A 20,092-nucleotide genomic window follows, 5' to 3' on the forward strand; every position below is an offset into this window, starting at 1 on the left:
AAACTGTAGAAATAGTTCCTACAGTCATATGAACAAGGAGCCCACACAGATGACTGCTTCAGCTGTTGAACTAGGAGCACACTTCTTCATATAATTTATCTTGAAATGCATGTGCGGTGTCTCTGTGTGTGTGTGTGTGTGTGTGTGTGTGTATGTGTATTTAAACAACAAAGGCTATGTTCTAGTACATTTGTAGCCAAGTGTTGATTTCTTACAAAGGTTAATTGGGAACACAGGAACCACAGACTAAGATGGCGTTTTGCCGGAAAAACCTTCTGTGTGCCCTTTTTTACACATATGACTCATTAGCTCCACTGATAGTGTGTGCAAGGAGTCATCCCTTATAGGTGGGCGGTGTCTGTGTTTCACATGAGGGCATGAGGAATGTGGAGTCAGGGTGCAGATGGGCTTTGCCTTGGGCTCGTCTGTCTTTGACCACCTGTTTGAGCAGGGCCCCAACTAATTCTCTAACAGTCCTAACAGTGGTTAAAATGGGTCTGACGAATGAATGGGGTGGCTGGTGATTGATCTATTTGATATGTGCACAGCCTTTGGTTTCGTTACTGCCGGGGTCCTGGACGTTTTGTGGGGACGATCTCCTTGCCTGCTCTCTTTAAGATAGGGGTGCAAAGGAGATACCGTTGCTCTTACAATGTAAGCTCTTACATTGGCTGTCATGTCTGTTATCCTGGGATTTAGAGGGAGGGATCCCAGGTCTCGGTCAGATTCATCAGGGATCTCTCCAAGCCGAGCCACTGATGGATGGGTGCATTGGAGAAACTCCAGTTCTTTTGATGTTGGGCACACACATTTATTTCCCCATTTGTATGAATTTTGTTAAACTTTGCAGTAGAAAACTTAATTAGGAGTTGATGGTTAATACATGCTAATAATATCCAGTTTATGTGTTTGAGTGTGTATAATCAAGTTTATGTATTTTATATATTCAGCAGAGTAAGTTAATGTATTTTCGTAGTGATTTAATTCATTATGGTTTATAAAGTACTTTGAAAACAATTTCAGTCCATCTCCTGTGCTTAACTGTCCAAATGATGCATATGCGGTGTTTATTGGAGTTCCTCCTTTGGAAAACACTGTAGTTTTGGAAGTACGATTTCATTACAGGAGGGAAGGAGCCTGAATTTTGCAGAGCGTATCTCTCGCACCTTGACCGAGGCCGACCAGTTAGTTGTCCATCGGTGACGTCAGGACATTGAAGTCCTGCCTCTCGTTCTGGAAGCGAGAGCCCCAATGCTGACCTTGTTTGACATGTGGGAAAAAAAGAAATCAGATGCTCATTTCCCTTTGACTGTGTCTTTTGGCACCATGCAAACCCTCAAAGCGTATTATAATTGCAAATGGAATTTGGAACGGTGATGTATTCTAGAAGTGATGTAAACAGATTGCATTGCAAACAGCTCCGAGAATACAGCACCACTGCAGTAAGCCTGTCTGTCTTTCAGGTTGACCCCCTGTTTACAGTGCCAGCGCCGCCACCACCGATTTCCAGCAGCCTCACGCCTCAGATTCTGCCCTCCTACTTTCCCCCATCTTCACCCAATATTGCAGCACCGGTCGAGCAGCTTTTGGTTCGGACTCGTTCCGTGGGTGTCAATACGTGTGAAGTTGGAGTAGTGACAGAGCCCGAGTGTCTGGGGCCCTGTGAACCTGGGACCAGTGTGAATTTGGAAGGGATCGTGTGGCATGAAACAGAAGAAGGTAAATACACTTTACTTTTCTCTATTTCCCTGTGCCCTCTTCCCCATGACGTCCTGTGTTTATGCCCACCTGTGAGGGGATGTGGTCTGGTGGTATGCGGAGAGGTGGGAAGAGGGGTTTTCATGCTGTCTGGATGGCTGTCGGAATAAGCACGGAGGCTCTTATGTTCAAGGTGAATGAGATGTCCGTGGAAGGGATCTGCACTTTAGGCACTAGCACAGGGAGACTGGGAAGAAGGATGAGGGTTCCCCTTTGCCCTAAGAGGGATTGTGGAAATTAGGGAGACAGACGGATCTCAAGTTCACTTTCTTCTTTGGTGCCAACCAGTCTGTCTGTCTGGACGTGGTTGTTTCGTTTATCTTGACGTGGGGTATTGAGGCTTAAATTGACCTGCTGGATTGAGCTCGGGTTCTTGGTTTAGCAAGAGCCGTGCCTGTGATGTGGCTGTGGCTGGTTGGTGCTCTGAGCTCACAAAGCCCGAGCTCAGAGGCTTAAGCCCCAGCTGAACCAGTCATTTCTCTTCTGTGACTGGAGACATTGCCCCTTAGCTCCCCAGGCCAACTGGCAAGGGGAATCCAGTAGTCACGAGACAAGGGGATTAGGATTAACCTGTCACTGCTCTTAGAAATATATAAGTGTGGCCTCTACCATACCTACCATGGATGGAACCCTGGCACGTGATCACCTGGTCTGGTGTGTTTTAGATGTCATTGACCTTAGAGGCCCTTAAGTAATTAAAAACGAAATACCAAGGACAGCACTGCATTGCTCCACTGGGGAATGAAAGGAATAGAAAAAAATGAGGAAGAAACAAGCCCCAGGTGAACAAAGGAGAGTGAACAACCCATTCTTCCCTCTAAGCTAGGTTGGTCAAGGATAAGGGAGAGGACAGGTGTCTGTATCATGACCAGTTGGGAGAGGAGTAAGGACAGGGAGGAGGGTAATGAGACTCAGAATCACTGTTTAGGTCCCTCTGCATCAAGGGGAAAAATTGAGGGTTGCAACTCATAGTAAAGGAAGTAAAATATATAAAAAAGAATGAAAATCAGGTGACAGGTTGTCCCAGCATAATTGTCAGAAGGTGGAAAACAGTACACACTGTCTCAAGGTAGAAAAGCAAAAAACCTTAGGAGAATCTTGGAATTCTGTGTCTTGTGTTAAATATGCTGTTAAAGGATCTATTTTGTGTCTGGTTACAGAATTTCATAGATAGCATCGGTAAGGAAAAGTCTTTACAGATGAAGGAACCCGAGAAAATGAATGAAAGCGGCAGATGGAAGAGCTCTCTTGTGTGTGCAACCAGAAGTGATAGTTCACGTTTGCTTTCGGCTTTAGAAATGTCTGGTGTTTGGGGTTGGGGGGTGAGGGGGTGCATCCTCTTTGTACTTTTAATAGAGCTCTGCAGCCAGATTTGGGGGGAGTTGGGGGAAGAGGAACTAGAATTCACATTTTCATCTCTTGCTTGTCCATTGAGACGCCCTCCAGGGCACGAGGTAGGTCCCATGTGGGCAACCAGCTTCTGTCCTCCTGCCTCTCCTTGGGTTGTACACACTTGGCATTCTCAGACTTTCCTAAGAGCGGAAGTGGGGGCTGAGGGTGTCCCGGCTGGTATCTCGGGGGATAAAAGTATAGATAGAGACAGTATCAAGACATTAATAAGGTCGTAGTTCATTAGCTTGGGTACTGATGATTCGGGAACAGAAAAAGATTTGGAAAGGCTAAGGTTGATTTTCCATCAACTCGAAAGAAAGATTTTCTGGCACTTGAATCCACGTGCTTGTTTGGGTGAAGTGGCGCCTTGCACTTCTGTCCCAGCTGCGACTTAGTGACTGTCGGTTTATTGCTCGTCTTGACTTTACTTACTCCTCTGTGGGACAGGACCGTGTTCCTGCAGCATGACCTTACTGGGTGGCAGATGCTGTAAAATTAGCTACAAACTTTCTGGAATGCCTGTAAGTCTTGGGTTATTTTTCACTTCGCTTGGAAGTTGGCTTGGTTTTGACTTGAACCTGAGCTTCTAATAAAAGATGGGTTTACTTAGGGGAAACAAATGTTGTATTCAGAAACTGTAGGAACTCTGGGCAAACCGTTAAAGAGCTCGATGGTATTGTCAGGATTACTGTGACATTCTTTTCTTCCTTCTGTTTGGTCGCGATGCACGTACAGTCTCACGAGTTGCACAGTGTTCTCTGAGCGGTCCGCCTCCCAAGTCCATGTGCTGCGGTCCCCCCATCCTGTGGGTGTGCCCCTACCCCCTCCTGTGGCTCACAGACAGCTTTCCGGGCTCTGCAGACCCATGACTAGAGCCTTCTGCAGCTCTAGCCTTCTTGTTACTGCCTCACATTTTCCAGGATTTGGGATATGTGGATGTCGACTGTGGTGACAAGAAGGAGCCAGAGATCCTTAACACAGTTATTTTTGCTGAATAAACTCAACTCCCGACCTCCACAGAACTCGAGAACCCGACTTTGTAAAGGCGCGGGTCGTAAAATGTGTGTTTAATGTGCAACCCTTCTTAAGAGTGTTCCATTTGCAACCCCCCTCGGCCCCCCCGTACAGTGTGTTTAAAGCTCTTGTACCAATTTAAAAATTAAATCCACTTGACCATTAATTTTTCCCTTTGGGGAAAAACAAAGAGAGAAACAGAACAAACACATTTGGAGCCAGTTACTTGGCAGAGCTAAAAGGGATGGGTTTGGGAAAAAGAGGAGGGGACGGGAAGCCACAATCGTTTACTTCTGTGGGGTCGCACTAACGACAAGCTTTAAGTCAGGCACTTCGGAAAGTGCCGGTTGCTTGTGATTAACTTCCTGGAGATGGAGTTGAAAAAAAAAATCTCTTCCCTGGTGTTTTCATTTTGAGGTGATTTTATACCGGGAGTGGTTTTCACAAACCTAATTTGTTAGGTGCATTCATGGGGGGGTGGTGGTGGTGGTGGTGGTGGTGGTGGTTGTGTGTGTGTGTGTGTGTGTGTGTGTGTGTATTGAGATCCTGTGTGTGTGTGTGTATTGAGATCTTAGAAATTTCAGGAGCTCCTGTCTGCCGTGTTTGGGGGAAATATGGAGTGTTCTCATGATCTGTTTTGAAGGATAATGTGCACCAGCAAGACGACAATACGAAATCCCCACTAAATACTAATTAATTGTTTCTTGTGCTTAGAATTCCTCATTTGAGGAGGGTTCTTTGAGTCACAGGCTTTGCCTTTAGTGTTGCTGCCAGGATGTGGAGTCCTGGTTGCCTGAGGACCAGACTGTCCTCAGGAGTGATGTGTGGTGAGAGAAGTTCCCTCTGGAAATAATTAGTGGGTTTCAGAGCGTGCTCCAGAGGGGAGAAAAACTATTAACTGCATTTGGATGTTTAGTTACTCGGCTCTGATCTCTCTTCTTGAAGGTGAGTGCATGGGAGCAGTGACGTCTCATGCAGAATTGCTCTCAGATGTTGGGAGAGAATTTCCTGGGCATTTCATTCCTGACGTTTGGGATGCACATGCCTTCGTATAGTTATTTGTTTGGAAATTGGCTCTTTTGGGGAGGGTGAGGGTAGGGGAGACCAAACTGGAAAAAATATGGTGTGTACAGCAGAGCATGTAAATACATACATACTGAACTTGGCTTTTTAGCTCTTATGAACGTGTTTTCCTTTGGATTTTTACTAAAGCATATTTCTAACTGGGCTCACCCCCCGCCTTTTTTTTTTTTTTTTTTTTTTTTTGGCTCTATCCGAGAATACACTTCGTTGTTACAACTCTAATTTACTTTGGCCTTTCAAACGTGTAAGGTTACAACACTGGGGTTCTCAGCTCGGTGCCTTTGAGTCACCCAGAGATTTTTAAAAACATGTCCAGGCACCACTTCCGGGCATTTTCTTGGTCAGGGATGGCAGTTTGGGCTGGTTGGGTGAGCTGACATTGGTGTTTTTTTCCAAAGCTCCCCAGGGGATTCTGAGGTGCAAACAAGATTGAGAAACACGGTCTCAGGGGAAAGAGGGGATGTCCTAACCCCTGCAAGCTGCTTGACCTTTTCCCTTTAAGGAAGTCCGTGTGTTGTTACCTCATTTTCTTGGGTATAAAATGGACAGACACCCCTGCCCTATTTACCTCCCTGGATAGTGTTTGCCTAAAAGCTATAGTGTTGCAGGTGAGCATCGTTGAAGCACCATCCCAGAAAGAAAGAGGGTCTAGCGCTTGATCCTGAGCTTGGACTTGACAGGGTGTCTGGGACTTAATGAACAACTAATTGGTACCACTCTTCTGACTTATTAATACGGTGGGGTGGACCTTATTGTCTGTCCCTTCAGTGAGCCAGAAGTGGTAGCTTCATTTCCTTTCCCCGTGGTGTCTGCTGAATTATTATTATTTTTTTAAGAAAGGTTTTATTTATTTATTTGACAGAGAAAGAGAAAGAGCGCGCGCACATGAGCAGGGGCAGAGGGAGAGGGAGAAGCAGGCTTCCTGCTGAAAATGGAGCCCGATGCGGGGCTTGATCCCAGGACCCCAGGATCATGACTTGAGCTGAAGGCAGCCACTTAACTGACCTAGCCACCCAGGCTTCTCTTTGCTGAATTATTTTTGAAATAGTTCAGAAACCCAGAGTATTAAAGTTAATACTTGCAGCCTTCCTATTAGCTTTGAGAGGGGATGGTAAAAATGCAAATGGCAGCTTCTGAAAGTAAATGTGGTGTTTTAGAGAAGACGTGCCACCTGGTGTAAGAGGCAGAATGGTTCTTTGTATGAGGTTCTTCATCTGAGGTTCTATGTGTTTTCCAAGAACAGTGATCTTGGGAATTAATGTTTTAAAGGTAATTAATCGAGGGAAGTAAATGACTCTCTTTAAACCACTAGAGATGCTCGTCAGTGCTTCTGCTTCTCCTGTGTCTCCAGAGTCATAGAGAGGACAGTGTTTCAGTGTGCAGTATTGGGGGTTTCAGGTTCATTCATTACGAGGCAAACGATCCTCTATAAACTGACGACAGGGCTGACATACGTTGTCATTACTCCTATGCTGCGGTGCTGACTTGCCGAACTTATTACTGGAGATAGAACTTTCATTTTGAGTTTTGATTTGAGAAGAGATTACATATGAAATCCAGGCTCACTTTGTGTTTTTGATGTCTGAGTGTGAAACAGGTGCCATACTTTTTTTTTTTTAAACTAAGTGAAATGTTCTTACTTACTGAGGTATTTCCCAGTGATTTTATAAATTCAGCTTTGACTCACAAGGCGAGTAAGATGTCCACTTTCGCTTCTGCATTTCATTACCCACCATGCCAGTGATGATTGTAACTCAGCAGTGGTGGTGGTGGGGGGACGGGACTTGAAGACTGCTAAGGAGCATGCTCCCTCCTATCAGTAATGGGCTAAGTGGAGGTAAATCAGCCCCTGGTATGGGGGTGGGCAGGTGCACACAGTCAGTAAATCAGTGTGCTGGTAAGAAAGAGCATCGGGCCTTGATCTTCACCATGAACTCACAGAGATTCAGAAAGCCGGAAGAACTGCTAGTTAATGCCATTTGGTGTCTTGGCCATAAACTTGACCCTCCCCCTCCCGGGCATTCTTACAGTGGTGGTTGGCTGTGAAGAGTTGAGATTCATCACCACTGGTGGCAGAGCAGCTCGAAGGATGGGCCTTCCAAAGCGTACAAGAACCACCTATTTTTACATGCAGAAGTCAACCCAAGTAGAAAACCATATTTGTATATTTGCTGGACCGCATGCCATCTTGGTTACCTCGGATTATTCTGGGTACAATGGTAAAGGTTTTTCTTTCTTTTCTTTTCTTTTTCTTTTTTTTTTTTTTTTAGTAAAATAAACTTGGTTTAAAGATATATGTTATACATAATTATAAAACATATCAAAGTATTTGGTTTTTTAAGATTACAGAAACTCACGTTACCAGTTTCACAGAAAAATCACAAATTAAAAACGGAGGCCAGGTGTTCATAGTGTGTCGTCCATAAAGATCTGTGAATGAAGGGGAAGTCTAAGGAAGGTGCCAAGGGCGGGCTTGTCTGGGCCGTTTCGCTGGGTTTGCTTTCCTCCTGCACCTACCAGTTGTAGGCTTTCCTGATGGGGCCACCATTTACATATGATGAGTGATGGTGTGTTTTGCTGGAAAGCGATACCATAGTCACATCACTGCTTGTCAGTGTGAAATAAATAAGCTGCTCTTAGGTAGGGTTCAGCTTCATGTTTTTAGACCAAACATATTTCTTTTGTGTCATTTGTGTGTATATTTTGGTGGTGACCTTGGGTGTTAGGGAATGAAGCAGTCAGCTTTAAACTCCCTGTGTAAGGCCTTTTCTTGTTAATAACCCTTTTGGTTGGTCAATACTGTAGCTGAACTTCTCTGTGAATACAGAATGTGAGGCATGTCAAACTAAACTTTTCTTCAGACTTGAGTATAGTAAAAGATCTAAGAAGTTGTCTTACAAGATGTGTGTGGGTAATACTGTCCTCCCTTGCTTATCTTTTCCCTATATAGAAGTTGGTAAGAAAATGTTGAAAGTGTCTTAATATTACAGTGACCTTGAAATGAAGATATATTTTCTAATTACGAAATGGAGATATTCTCATTGTTGCAAAAAATAGCTTTTGGCCTACCTGGGCATATTGATTAAAAGTATTTCTTTGACTTGTTAAATAGAATTTTTATAGCAGCTTTCTTGAGATATAAATCACACAGCATACAGCCCACCCATTTATTTATTTATTTATTTGACAGAGAGAGAGAGAGAGAGAGAGAGAGAGAGAGATCACAAGTAGGCAGAGAGGCAGGCAGAGGGAGAAGGGGAAGCAGGCTCCCTGCTGAGCAGAGAGCCCGATGTGGGGCATGATCCCAGAACCCCACGATCATGATCTGAGCCAAAGGCAGAGGCTTACCCCACTGAACCACCCAGGCATCCCCAGTCTACCCATTTGAAGTGTATATTTCAGTGGGTATTTTTTAATGTATGAAGAGTCCTCCAACTGTCACCACAATTAATTTGAGAACATTTTTATGATCCAAAGGAATCCCTGTCCCCCTTAGTAGTCACTACTGCGTCCTTACCACAATCCCCATTTCATTGACTAAATGCACCCTCGTCTTTGATTCTTCCTTGTTTTTATGTGTTTTATGGATGAGAGAAAGGGTTGATTTGTTGAGTGTTTGTACTGGGCATTGTGCTGGACATGCTTGCCAGGTAATGATTTCCTTTAATCCTTAGAACACAGTCCAGAGTAAACCGGTTTTGTCCATACTTTTATGATGGAGAGACTTAGAAAGGGATTTACCTGTGCAAGACAGCACACCCCCTTGGACGTGCAGAACCCTTGTGCGTCCCACCTTGTCCTGGGAGTTCCACTCTAGCAAGTTCCCATGTATCTCCCAAAGCGTGCTTTGGAAAGAGGCAGTCCAATATGACATAGTAATCGGAGTTTTTATTTTATTTTATTTTTAAGCACAGAATGATAGGAAATTCTTTATAGTGCTCGCATCTGATTTTGGCAGGAGTAACTGAATCAGTTTCAGCTGGGTTGATGTATACAAACCATCCCTTTCTGCCCCACTAAGCTGGAAGCTTCTTTAGTCCACAGATCCCATCTGTTTTGTTCACTGTTGGATCCCCAGCGCCTGGCACAGAGTCAGTATGCCATACATATTTGTTGAATGTTGAATAAATTTGTGGAACAAAGTGATATGGTCTTGATACCTGTTTCAGTGTGTGTAGTATAGCTTTCTAGTCAAGAATATGTTACTTTTGAATTAAGTTTGGCCCAGACAATCTGGACAATATTGCTCCAGAAATCTACTTTTTCACTGATTTTTTTTTGTGTGTGTGTGTACAGGGGGAGCCATTATAAAATCTGATTATAGTGTATTAAAATTCACCTCCCAACCTTGCTCTTCGTAGACCAGTCTCCAAAAAAGAGGGAAACAAAATAATTTGGTTTGCTTTTTTCCCTTCTGCCATTCATATCCTCAGTATGGTTTTAATTTTCTGATCATAGAAGGCCATTTGAGGATATCCACAGGGTGGAAAACACCCAAAAGGTAGCAGAAAAAAAAATCATCTATAGTCTCACTATTTGGGCATCTGCTATAATTTGTTGGTTTACTCCCTTCCCCTTTTTTGCTTTTTTATTATTTATTTATTTATTTATTAGAGAGAGAGAGAGAGAGAGAGACAGAGAGAGAGAGAGCATGAGAGAGGAGAAGGTCGAGGGGGAAGCAGATTCCCCGTGGAGCTAGAGCCTGATGTGGGACTTGATCCTGGGACTCCAGGATCATGACCTGAGCTGAAGGCAGTCGCTCAACCAGCTGAGCCACCCAGGTGCCCCTTTTTTTGCTTTTTAAGTACACTTTTTTTTTTTTTAAACAAGTTGGGATCATTTGGTAGATAAATACTGCTTTCTCTTTTAAGTATAACATTAAAACATAAACATTAGGTTTTAGATTTTATTTATTTATTTGACAGTGAGAGAGGGAACACAAGCAGGGGAGTGGGAGAGGGAGAAGCAGGTTCCTCACTAAGCAGGGAGCCCAATGTAGGGCTTGATGCCAGGACTCTGGGATCATGACCTGAGCCAAAGGCAGAGGCTTAACCGACTGAGCCACCCAGGCGCCCCCATAAACATTTCTGATGTTAAAACATTTTCTAAGATGCATTTTCTGTTGATACAAAGCGTTTTATGAAATGGGCACAAAATTTGATTCAAATTCCTCTAAGGCTGGATATTTACATTGCCTTCAGCTTCTTCAATAATACTGCACTACAGTCTGTCTTTGTGCTGGAAGTATTTGTACTGTTTTATGAATTTGCAGTTACTATTCTAGGACCAGGTTTCAAGAAACAATTACCCAGTCAAAGGACACAAACATTTTCAATGTTTGATGGCTTCACTGCTTTCCCAAAAGGCAGTCCTGGTAAACTGTACCAGTTCCCATGGCCCTGGTTGAAAAACACTCTTCTCTCTCAACCTTCCCGACAACTTTGGCCTCACTGACATTTTCGTGACCAGAGGATGGAGTTATAAGTCAAATGCACAGCCTCCAATGCCCACATCCAGGGTCCTACCCTAGATGGAGAGGGAATGCGACCGTCTTACCCTTGTGTAAAAATCACAGTGGACCAGCCAGGAACAGCAGGTGTGCCGCTGAGGGGCCCCAGACAGCGTGCGGCCAGCACCCTGTCCCGGGAGGGCATTGCTCTGGGTGAAACAGAGGTTCACATATCACTTCTGCTTGTGTCTGGATGTTTTACATTTTCCGCGCCCCTCCCCCCGCCCCCCTCAAGGGAAAGAATTTAAAAAAGGTCTCCTCGGAGGCATTCAAACACCCGGGGGCAAAAATTGGTCTGTCAGACATCCATTCTGAACTGGAAGCCATCTCAGCCACTCCTGTTTCTGTCTTTGCAAACATCTTCTTTGGGGTTCTGCTCCTTCAGAATAAGGATAGAGTAAGGAGGGATCATTACAGAAAACCTTTGCACCTTGTGATTTGTTGATAATACATCATTTGTCACTCGACTTACTCAAGCCAGCACAACTTAGCCCTGACTTGTCCAGCATCCCTCCCGCCCCTGCTTCCAACATTCATTTCCCTTTTTCCCTAGCCTCTTCCCTCGGCTGCTGCCCTGTGTAGCTACAGCAGCAGGAATTTTCCAGGTCATCTTAAAAATAGTATCTACTAAAGTGTTCTCACATGTACCCTTCCCCAGCCCTTCTGTCCTCAAATAAGACTGGCTAATAGTCTTCTGGCGAAAGGAAAGGAAACTATGCTATGGGGAAGTCCTATCAGAGGTTGCAAAAAGCATTCTCAGCAAAGAAGGTTGCAGGAATTAGGCTCATGGGCAAGTGGCAGAGTATCCAGCCAAGACCCGAGAAGGGCGGGATTCAAAGCAATGGGAGTTAGGCAAGCCCATTGCTGCCCATTTGATAATTGCTTGTGTCCGAATAGGAAATGGGATGGTTATAAGCATACCACACCCTACATGGCCTCCATTTCACAGGAAGCCTTGACTTGGGTATGTCGCGTAGTATTTTCATTCCTTGGACGTTAGAAGTGCGGCTGCTTTCTTTACACGACACATGACACATTGGGTGTGTCTGAACAGCGGAGCACTTTTGCCTGGGGAGCTCTTCGTGGCTCTGCCAATGCCATCTGATTAGCATCTTTGCTTAATGTTCAAGACTCCCATCATGATCTCTGTGACTCTCGCGGAGAAATTGAGGCACAGGTGGCCTGAATAAAATGGTTGTGTGTCCTTTCTGGATTTCTGGTGTGTACCTCCCATGACCAGCCTTTCCTAGTTTTTAAGTCTCTCTGTGTGTGTTTGTGTGTGTGTGTGTGTGTGTGTGTTTAACCAATTATTTAAAAAATATGCCAAAAGACAAATAAACATTTGCTTGTCAGTTTGAGGTTTTGACTGCGATGTGGGAACTTAATTCGGCTTATAGAGTGAGATGTTTTTTCTATTTAATATTCACCAAATATTTTTACAAAAGTACCCAAAATGCTGTTTTTGACTGCATATTTCATCACAAGAGAAGAAATGGCCAAGCCCTTCCCATCCGTCAAAGGCAATGCCACATGTTCCTCTGGCTCTGTAGGCCGTTGGGCTCCCGCCAGCTCTTCCCGGACTCACTTGGACATCTGCACACTGTCTGTGTTGTCACGTCGCTGTCTTCTTGATACTCATGTTGACAGACAACTTTCGAAGTAAGTCACGTTGAAAGAGCCGACTGAGAACATTGAACGTGTCTTACTTCACTTGAGGAGCAGCAAAGGCCGATTTGTTGAGAGAGAACCAACCAAGACTGTTTTCCACCACGTTCCTTGGCTTCTGGAGAATACCTTGTAGCTTTTCAGAATACGAGAAGCCAAGCCAGTCCCAGTGGTGAGCTGCTTCTGACCAGCACCTTGAGTGGACACCTCTAACATGATTTTTTACCCAAATGTACTGGAAGCACGGAAGAACCGTAAATTGAGTTGGAGGCGTTGGCTTTGTGCTCTGAGCCTGAAACCGAGCTGGCTGCAGTCGTCCGGCACTGTGAGGGGGTTTGAGTCCAGTGAGTCTTAATACCCAACTGTAGACAAGTTAGGAAGGCCATAGCCTGGAATGATGACCGTCTTCCATAAGGAAGTGCTTGTCTCCTCTGTAAAATCTCTACTCAGTAGGGTGACCAGAAGGCTGTCTCACATTCCTGGGGAGTTCTAAAAAGAAAAGAGGGTAAGGTCCAAGTTGATAATGCAACAGATGACCCCAGGAGGGTCAACTTTCAAAGAAGCAGAATGCAGTGAGGTACTTACTGTTGTTTTTTTTTTTGTTTTGTTTTTAATTTTATTTATTTATTTGACAGACAGAGATCACAAGTAGGCAGAGAGGCAGGCAGAGAGAGAGAGGGGGAAGCAGGCTCCCTGCTGAGCAGAGAGCCCGATGCCGGACTCGATCCCAGGACCCTGGGATCATGACCTGAGCCGAAGGCAGAGGCTTAACCCACTGAGCCACCCAGGCGCCCCAGTACTTACTGTTGTATTGACTGAACATTCATCTTCAGTGATTGAGAAGGAGAGCGCTGACCACAAAGTCCTCTGTCACTTACTAGAGAATCCAAAGCACGTGGCCTCTACGACATCTCCCTTTATATCTGACTTTTGAATTAAACATCTTCTTGAAATAAATATCATCTGTCCTACCAGTCCTCCAGAGACTGCAGTTTCTTGCAGTAGCTCATTTCCAAGTGTGGAATTTCAACCAAGCTTGACTTGTTGAGTGTGACTGTTAAGTATCGGAGGCCGTGGTTAGCGTCCGTATCTTCATTTTGTCAAAGGGAGGAAAATAAAGTGTGGGGAATTTATGACTCAAGTGGAAATCAAGGCAGGGTCTGAAGGAGAATCAAGGACCACAGAGTTCCGGTAGCTTCAGTGATGTCTTGAGAAGGATCTAGTGAGCCATGAAGGCTTACGTCAAGGTTTCAGAAGAAGGCGGGCTGGACCACACTGGGTTCCTCTTCTGGAGAATAATTCAGGCCTGGCAGCTAACCCACATAGCTTCGACTCTGGGTTCTGACTCACTGATAAGCTCCCCTGCATTCCCCCCATCCTTCCTGACTCCCACCCGACCACTCCTGATCTGTAGATCCAGGGTTTTGCTCAGGGTAAATTTTTTTCTGTTTTGGAAAGTAGGAAAAGTCATCCCGTGTTTACAAGGGAGTGTTAGGGGTTTGTCAGGGAGTCTAAATTAGTGTTCTAGCTGCAAATTCTCGCAGCGTTGGCTTGTGTGGTTCAGTGTTTGGTGTCATTGCCCTATTTATTTCATCCTGATAATTACTGAAAAGTGACAGTGAGAGTAGTAGAAGTGCTAGGCCAGTTGGTAAGTAGGTAAGCATTATACGCTTGATTAGAACCCAGAACATTAAAATTGCTTGGAGGCAGCTGAAGCTTTCTGTGCACATGATGGTTACTTGATTAGTGAAAAGCCTCTTGAGTGACAGCACTTGACTTAAGAAAGCACACGAAAAGCTACACGCCTTGGTCATCTCCCATGAGAAGCCAGCGACAGGAGCATTCACTTATTTCATACAAAATCCTGTGTTGATTCAGATCTTCTGGAAGGGCATGAGTGCATACAGCAAGGAGCACCTATAATTTTTGGATTAAAAATTCTTTATCTTTTTGGCTGCAGTGGTCTAAATCTATCCATTTAGCAGATTAAAACACACACACACACACACACACACACACACACACACACACACACACACAAAACCCTCCACCCCCCAAAAAACCCCTCTAGATGGACTTGCAGATCCGTCCAGAGTCCTCAGTACTGCAGTTGTAACTGCTGCTAGCGAAACTGAGAGAAGACCAGTGGCTAAACCAGAACAAAAACCAAATTAAGACAAAATGATGTGATTACTCTAACTTTGTGGTTATGAGAGCGTATTGGTCTCCAGGGAAGAGGGAGGCCAGTTGAAAGGAAAAGGGAGAAAGGTGGCCTGTCGCCTAATGTTGATTGCTCCTGCTTCCCACCAACCCCATGTGTCATAAAAATACATGTGTGTATGATGACCGATGAGGTTCTGTGAGAGTGTTCCTGCGGCTGCCCTCAGCTTTTGCAGATACTGTCCCTTGCCCACCAGGAAAGGACTCTGGGCCTCGCTTTCCTCATCTGTAAAATGGGAGGGTTTAAAATACCTAATTCCTTAATGGTAACTGAGTTTTGGGGCACAAGGGGGTGTGAATCCCATAGAATGTTCTTGCCAGAATCATTTCAGACATAGAGAATTTTCTGAGGAAAATTCCAAGCCAACAGTCAGCCTTGATGGCGTTACGCTTAAGGCACCCTCTGGCTTCGTGCAGAGTCCTGCTGAACAGCAGGTAGCCATCCCATGAGTGTCCCAAAGTGGATCTATATCTGGAACACTTTATTTACTGAAATCATATATATTGAACTATTATTAGCTGTTGTGTAGGTGAAGGGGAGTCTGGTCTGAGTAGGCTGACATTTATTTTATGCTCTGGTACATTCCATGGAAGAATGAGCACATGGAAGACATTATCTGAAAAGATTCCTAAAACGTACCATTTCAAACCCCTGCCCTAAAATGCCTGCACGAGCTTCACCTCCTTCTGTGTTACTGTATCTATACCTTATGTCCCGGGATGCTTGACTGGCTCTGTTGGTGGAGCGTGAGACTCCTGATCTTGGGTTTTTAAGTTTGAGCCCCACATTGGGTGGAGATATTACGTAAAAATAAAATCTTTAAAAATTAAAAAAAAAAAAAAAAAAAAAGAATCCTTATAGTGTCCAAAAGATGGGTGCAAAATAGAAAGTGTATTGGTTGCATGAGCGTGAACATTGAATGTGGTATAATTTTTCTCTTTTATTCAGTTACACGTGTCTTTTATGGTCTAAAAAGCCAGAGTTCTTCTAGGGCTATAACTGCAGAAAAAACCCATCTTTCCCTTTACCCAGTCCTGCTTGCCAGAGGCCACTAAGTACTTCAAACTTTCGTAGCTGGTATTTTCTTTGTATTTTGAAACATATGTTTCTGTAGCTATTCCGTGATGTAATTTTGTAAGTTTTAGGCTTTTTAAAGGTGGAAGGTGATGATTCAGTGCATACTCCCCTCCCCCAACAGAACTGTATTTGACTGCCGCCCAACCTCCCAATATAGTTTCGAGTTACCCATTGCTGTGTAGCAAATGACTCTAAAACAGAGTACCTCAGAGTGGCAAATACTGATTATCTCGCACTTTGTGGTTCAGGAATCAGAGGAACTTCTCCACTGGGCTTCTCATAACATAGTACATTACCTCCCCAGCAAGATCCAAGGGACTCTGAACCCAGATGTTTGTATAACTTCCTATTAGAGAAAAAACCCATTGTTTTTGCCACCTATTCTGTTCGTTAGAACTCCGTAAGTTCAGCCCGGGCTCAAGGAGGGGAGGATGTCATGTAAGTGTGTCAATACCGAGAAGCAGGAATTATTTGGGACCCTCTTGGAGGCTGCCTACCACAAGTAGTTTTTCCTCAGGTCAGTATTCAGTGTTTACATTATTGCGAATATATATATATATATTGTTCGCAGCACAGCCATGTACTATGATCGCTTTTCTTTTCTCACCTGACTTTCTCCCTGGAGTTATTAGTTGCCTTCTTTTTTATTTGCTTAGTGTTCTATGCACCCCTCACTAATTCACCATGAACCATCATGCCAGAATTATAAGTTGCTTCTCATTTTGTTGAAACACACCCAGCATTCTATACATTTTATCTTTTGTACTAGTCTCAGAATCTTCCCATCTGCTCCAATCCGGTATTTTAGGGGTTAGGCAGAGGCTCGTGAAAGAGTTAGAAAAACTGAGCTCTCTGTACACCATCCTGAAGATTCCATTCTTAGGTTGGATATCCTGTTTCCTACATCGACGTATGCATCGCCCTTGTTTCTGTCTTTCGTTTTGGTGAAGCCCATCTTCGAGTAGCTTTCTAAGAAAGGGTTCACAGGGAGTAAACGTTTTGAAATCTTGGATGTTTGCGCAGGTTTTTCTTCACCCCTCATACTGGACACATGAAGGGGCTAGGTGAGGAATGGGTGACAGTAATTTTCTGTCATACTTGAAGGCTTTGCTCCACTGCTCTGAGCTCTCCCCAGTGTTGTCCTTGAGAAGTTCAATGCCATCCCTATTTGAGACCTTGAGTGTGTTGGGTGTCCCCCTCCCCGCCAAGCCTTCATCTCTTCTTTGTCCCCAGCATTCTGATACATCTCAGTAACATCCTTCGGCATGAATCTTTTTTAATCTCTCTTGGTCCTCTCGTTGGAAACTCAGGCTGTATTGTTTTAGAAATTTTGTAGATGTCTTTCTTGAGTGGGGATGCAATTTCCATTTCCATGTTCTCTCTGGAGCTGCTTTTAGTTAGATGTTGAACCTCTTGTATCAGTTCTACTTCCTTTTTATTTTTAAAGATTTTATTTATTAGAGTGGGGGGAGGGGCAGAGAGAGAAAGAGAGAATCTCAAGCAGACTCCCCAGTGAGCGTGGAGCCTGAGATCCTACAACTCTGAAATCACAACTGGAGCTGAAATCAAGAAACAGACTTAACTGACTGAGGCACTCAGGCACCCCTTACTTCTCTGATCTTTTCTCTCCTTTTTCAGTCTCTGACATACAGTGTTGTTCTTGTTTTTTGTTTTTTTAATATTTTATTTATTTATTTGAGAGAGAGAGAGTGAGAGAGGACATGAGAGGGGAGAAGGTCAGAGGGAGAAGCAGACTCCCCATGGAGCTGGGAGCCTGATGTGAGACTCAATCCTGGGACTCCAGAACCAAGACCTGAGCCGAAGGCTGTCGCTTAACCAGCTGAGCCACCCAGGTGCCCTGACATACAATTTTTAATATATTTTCTAATTTGGGGAGTTCTCTCATTCTTTATCTTTAAATATTTTCATTGGAAAAAAGCATCTGCTCTCATACATTTTTCATTTTTGTTGTTACGGGGATTAAAAGCTTCTTGTTCTAGTTTCATGAATGCAATGTCTCAGTTACAGGAGGATCGACCTTCCTTCTTCCTTCTCTTTCCTTCCCTTCTTTCCTTCCTCCTCCTCTCCTTCCTTCCTTCCTTCCATCGGCCAGCCTCATTCCCAAGTTCCTTTGTGTTTTTGTCCTCCTTTGTCCTCAGTCTTTCCTGTTGGAGATTTTCCTCAAGCACCTCATGATCCTTGACTGTCTGCTTGGGGATGATGGGCTCAGAAGTTGGTTTGAAGTCCCACATGTGTGGGAGGGCATTTTGATGGTATAGGAAGATCTGAGTGGATTGTCGTCTAGGGGATCTCCTAGCTGGGGGTTTCCGTATGCCTTTACTCTTGCTTTGATCAGTTTCTCCAGAAAAGCCTTCTCTGATTTCCTGGTCACTGACTTTTTAGGTATCAATTTTGGGAAAGAGGGTGAAGATTTTACTCGGCATTGTGTAAAAACTGAACCTTACTGTTTCTGTTGGTTTGTTTGTTTAGTAACTATAGTATTATCCGCATTATACAGATGAGAAAACTCTGAAAGAGCCTTAAGTTCCTTTGTTGAGTTTTCTTGGTAGCCGCCATTTATTTCATGACCTGAAATTGAGATAGTTTTAGTCAACTTGGAATGTGCCATCATAGTGATCGCTTAACTTATTCTTTTTTTTTTTAAATTTTTTTTAAGGATTTTATTTATTTGAGAGAGAGAGACAGAGAGAGCATGAGAGGTAAGGTCAGAGGAAGAAGCAGACTCCCCATGGAGATGGGAGCCCCATGCGGGACTGGATCCCGGGACTCCGGGATCGTGACCTGAGTGGAAGGCAGCCACCCAACCAACTGAGCCACCCAGGCGCCCCATGATCTCTTAACTTCTAAAGAGAGATCAAGTCCTTCATTTTATTACTTCCCCACGCCCCTACCCCTCAGTGTGGCTTTAGTTAGGCTCCGTTTCCAGATAGATTATATGTTTGGGAACTTAAAACAGAGGCATATAAATGAAACAACAAACTGCATTTTTTAACTGCTTTTGGTGATCTAAACAAAACAATGTAGTAGCTTTTTGAAATAGAGTCTCCCAATCCCATATCTGCCTGCTGCCCTCATCAGTCCTGGCCAGATCATGACTTTGGGCTTGATTTCTGTTCTTTTTATCTGTATTTAGCAACACAACTTGTTTACCAAACTGCTCTGTCACAGATTCCTTGAGATGGTTTAGCAAACGTCTCATTCCCTTGTTTGTTGACCAAAACTTTAACACCTCCACCTCTAAGACACTGAGTTGAGAGAGGTCTCCTAAACTGTTCCTTCTACAAAGGACGGGTTCACTGAAGATACCTCATAAAAACCAAGGTCCCCTCCTTGGTGGACTTCTGTGGTGGACCCAGGCCCCAGGGACAGGCTGTATCTGGAAACACTCTGCTCACTTACCTGAAGCACCTTCCATTACTTGTATTCTCAAGTTTCTCTCCTCAGCCTACAAGGGGCTTTATTCATTTAGGGCCCCTACTTTATTTTTACTTTTTATAAAGATTTTATTTATTTATTTATTTGACAGATCACAAGTAGGCAGAGAGGCAGGCAGAGAGAGAGGAGGAAGCAGGCTCCCCACTGAGCAGAGAGCCCGATGCGGGGCTCGATCCCAGAACTCTGGGATCATGACCTGAGCGAAGGCAGAGGCTTTAACCCACTGAGCCACCCAGATTTTATTTTTTTATCGAGAGAGAGAGAGAGAGCACTAGCAGGGGCAGGGGCAGAGGGAGAGGGAGAAGCAGACTCCTCGCTGAGCAGGGAGCCTGAGGTGGGGCTCAGTCCCAGGACCCTGGGATCGTGACCTGAGCCGAAGGCAGACGCTTAACCGACTGAGTCACCCAGGCGGTTAAACATCCACACTGTTGCGTAATATAGAGTCCTTCCTTGTTGAGTGGAACGGCTATGAAAGATGATTGCAAATATCACATTGCTATCATAGAAGGCATTCTTATTTGTCTGTCCTTTTCACGCACGTGTCCCTGGTACCCAGCACCTGGGCAGCCACCAGCCCCTAAGGGTCATCTGAGTGAACTAGTAAATGAATGCTTGGTGAGGAGGAAGGTGGTCAGGTCAGGCATGACTTTGGAAGCCAGCCGCGCTCCTTCGTTCCCTCTCCCCATGTGGCTCGAGCCCATGTTGGCGCTCAGAGGGAGCGGGTGTGGGTCTCGTGCCGTTCTGTCAGACGAGTCAATAGGTGACAGGCAGTGAGCCGAAGGAAATGTTTTTATATCCTTAGAAGTGTTATCTGTGAGGAGCAGTTTGTAGCGCCGGAGTGAAAAGAAGCCTCTCTCAGATGGCGGCTTGATGCAGGCAAAGCTGCTAATTTGTTGTCAGCTTCGAGGAGATTTAGA

General features: G+C 44.5%; 1 protein-coding gene across 1 annotated transcript in view; it reads left to right on the top strand.

Annotated features, from left to right (window-relative positions):
* The window catches only part of ZNF608 (zinc finger protein 608), a 111,392-nt gene that overhangs the window by 52,707 nt on the left and 38,593 nt on the right, over positions 1-20,092 (top strand). The window contains 1 exon segment of the mRNA XM_047729809.1: positions 1,464-1,719. Within this exon segment, the coding sequence (XP_047585765.1) occupies positions 1,464-1,719 (256 nt within the window).

Source organism: Lutra lutra, chromosome 5 (genome assembly GCF_902655055.1).
Source record: "Lutra lutra chromosome 5, mLutLut1.2, whole genome shotgun sequence".
Classification (NCBI taxonomy): Eukaryota; Metazoa; Chordata; class Mammalia; order Carnivora; family Mustelidae; genus Lutra; species Lutra lutra.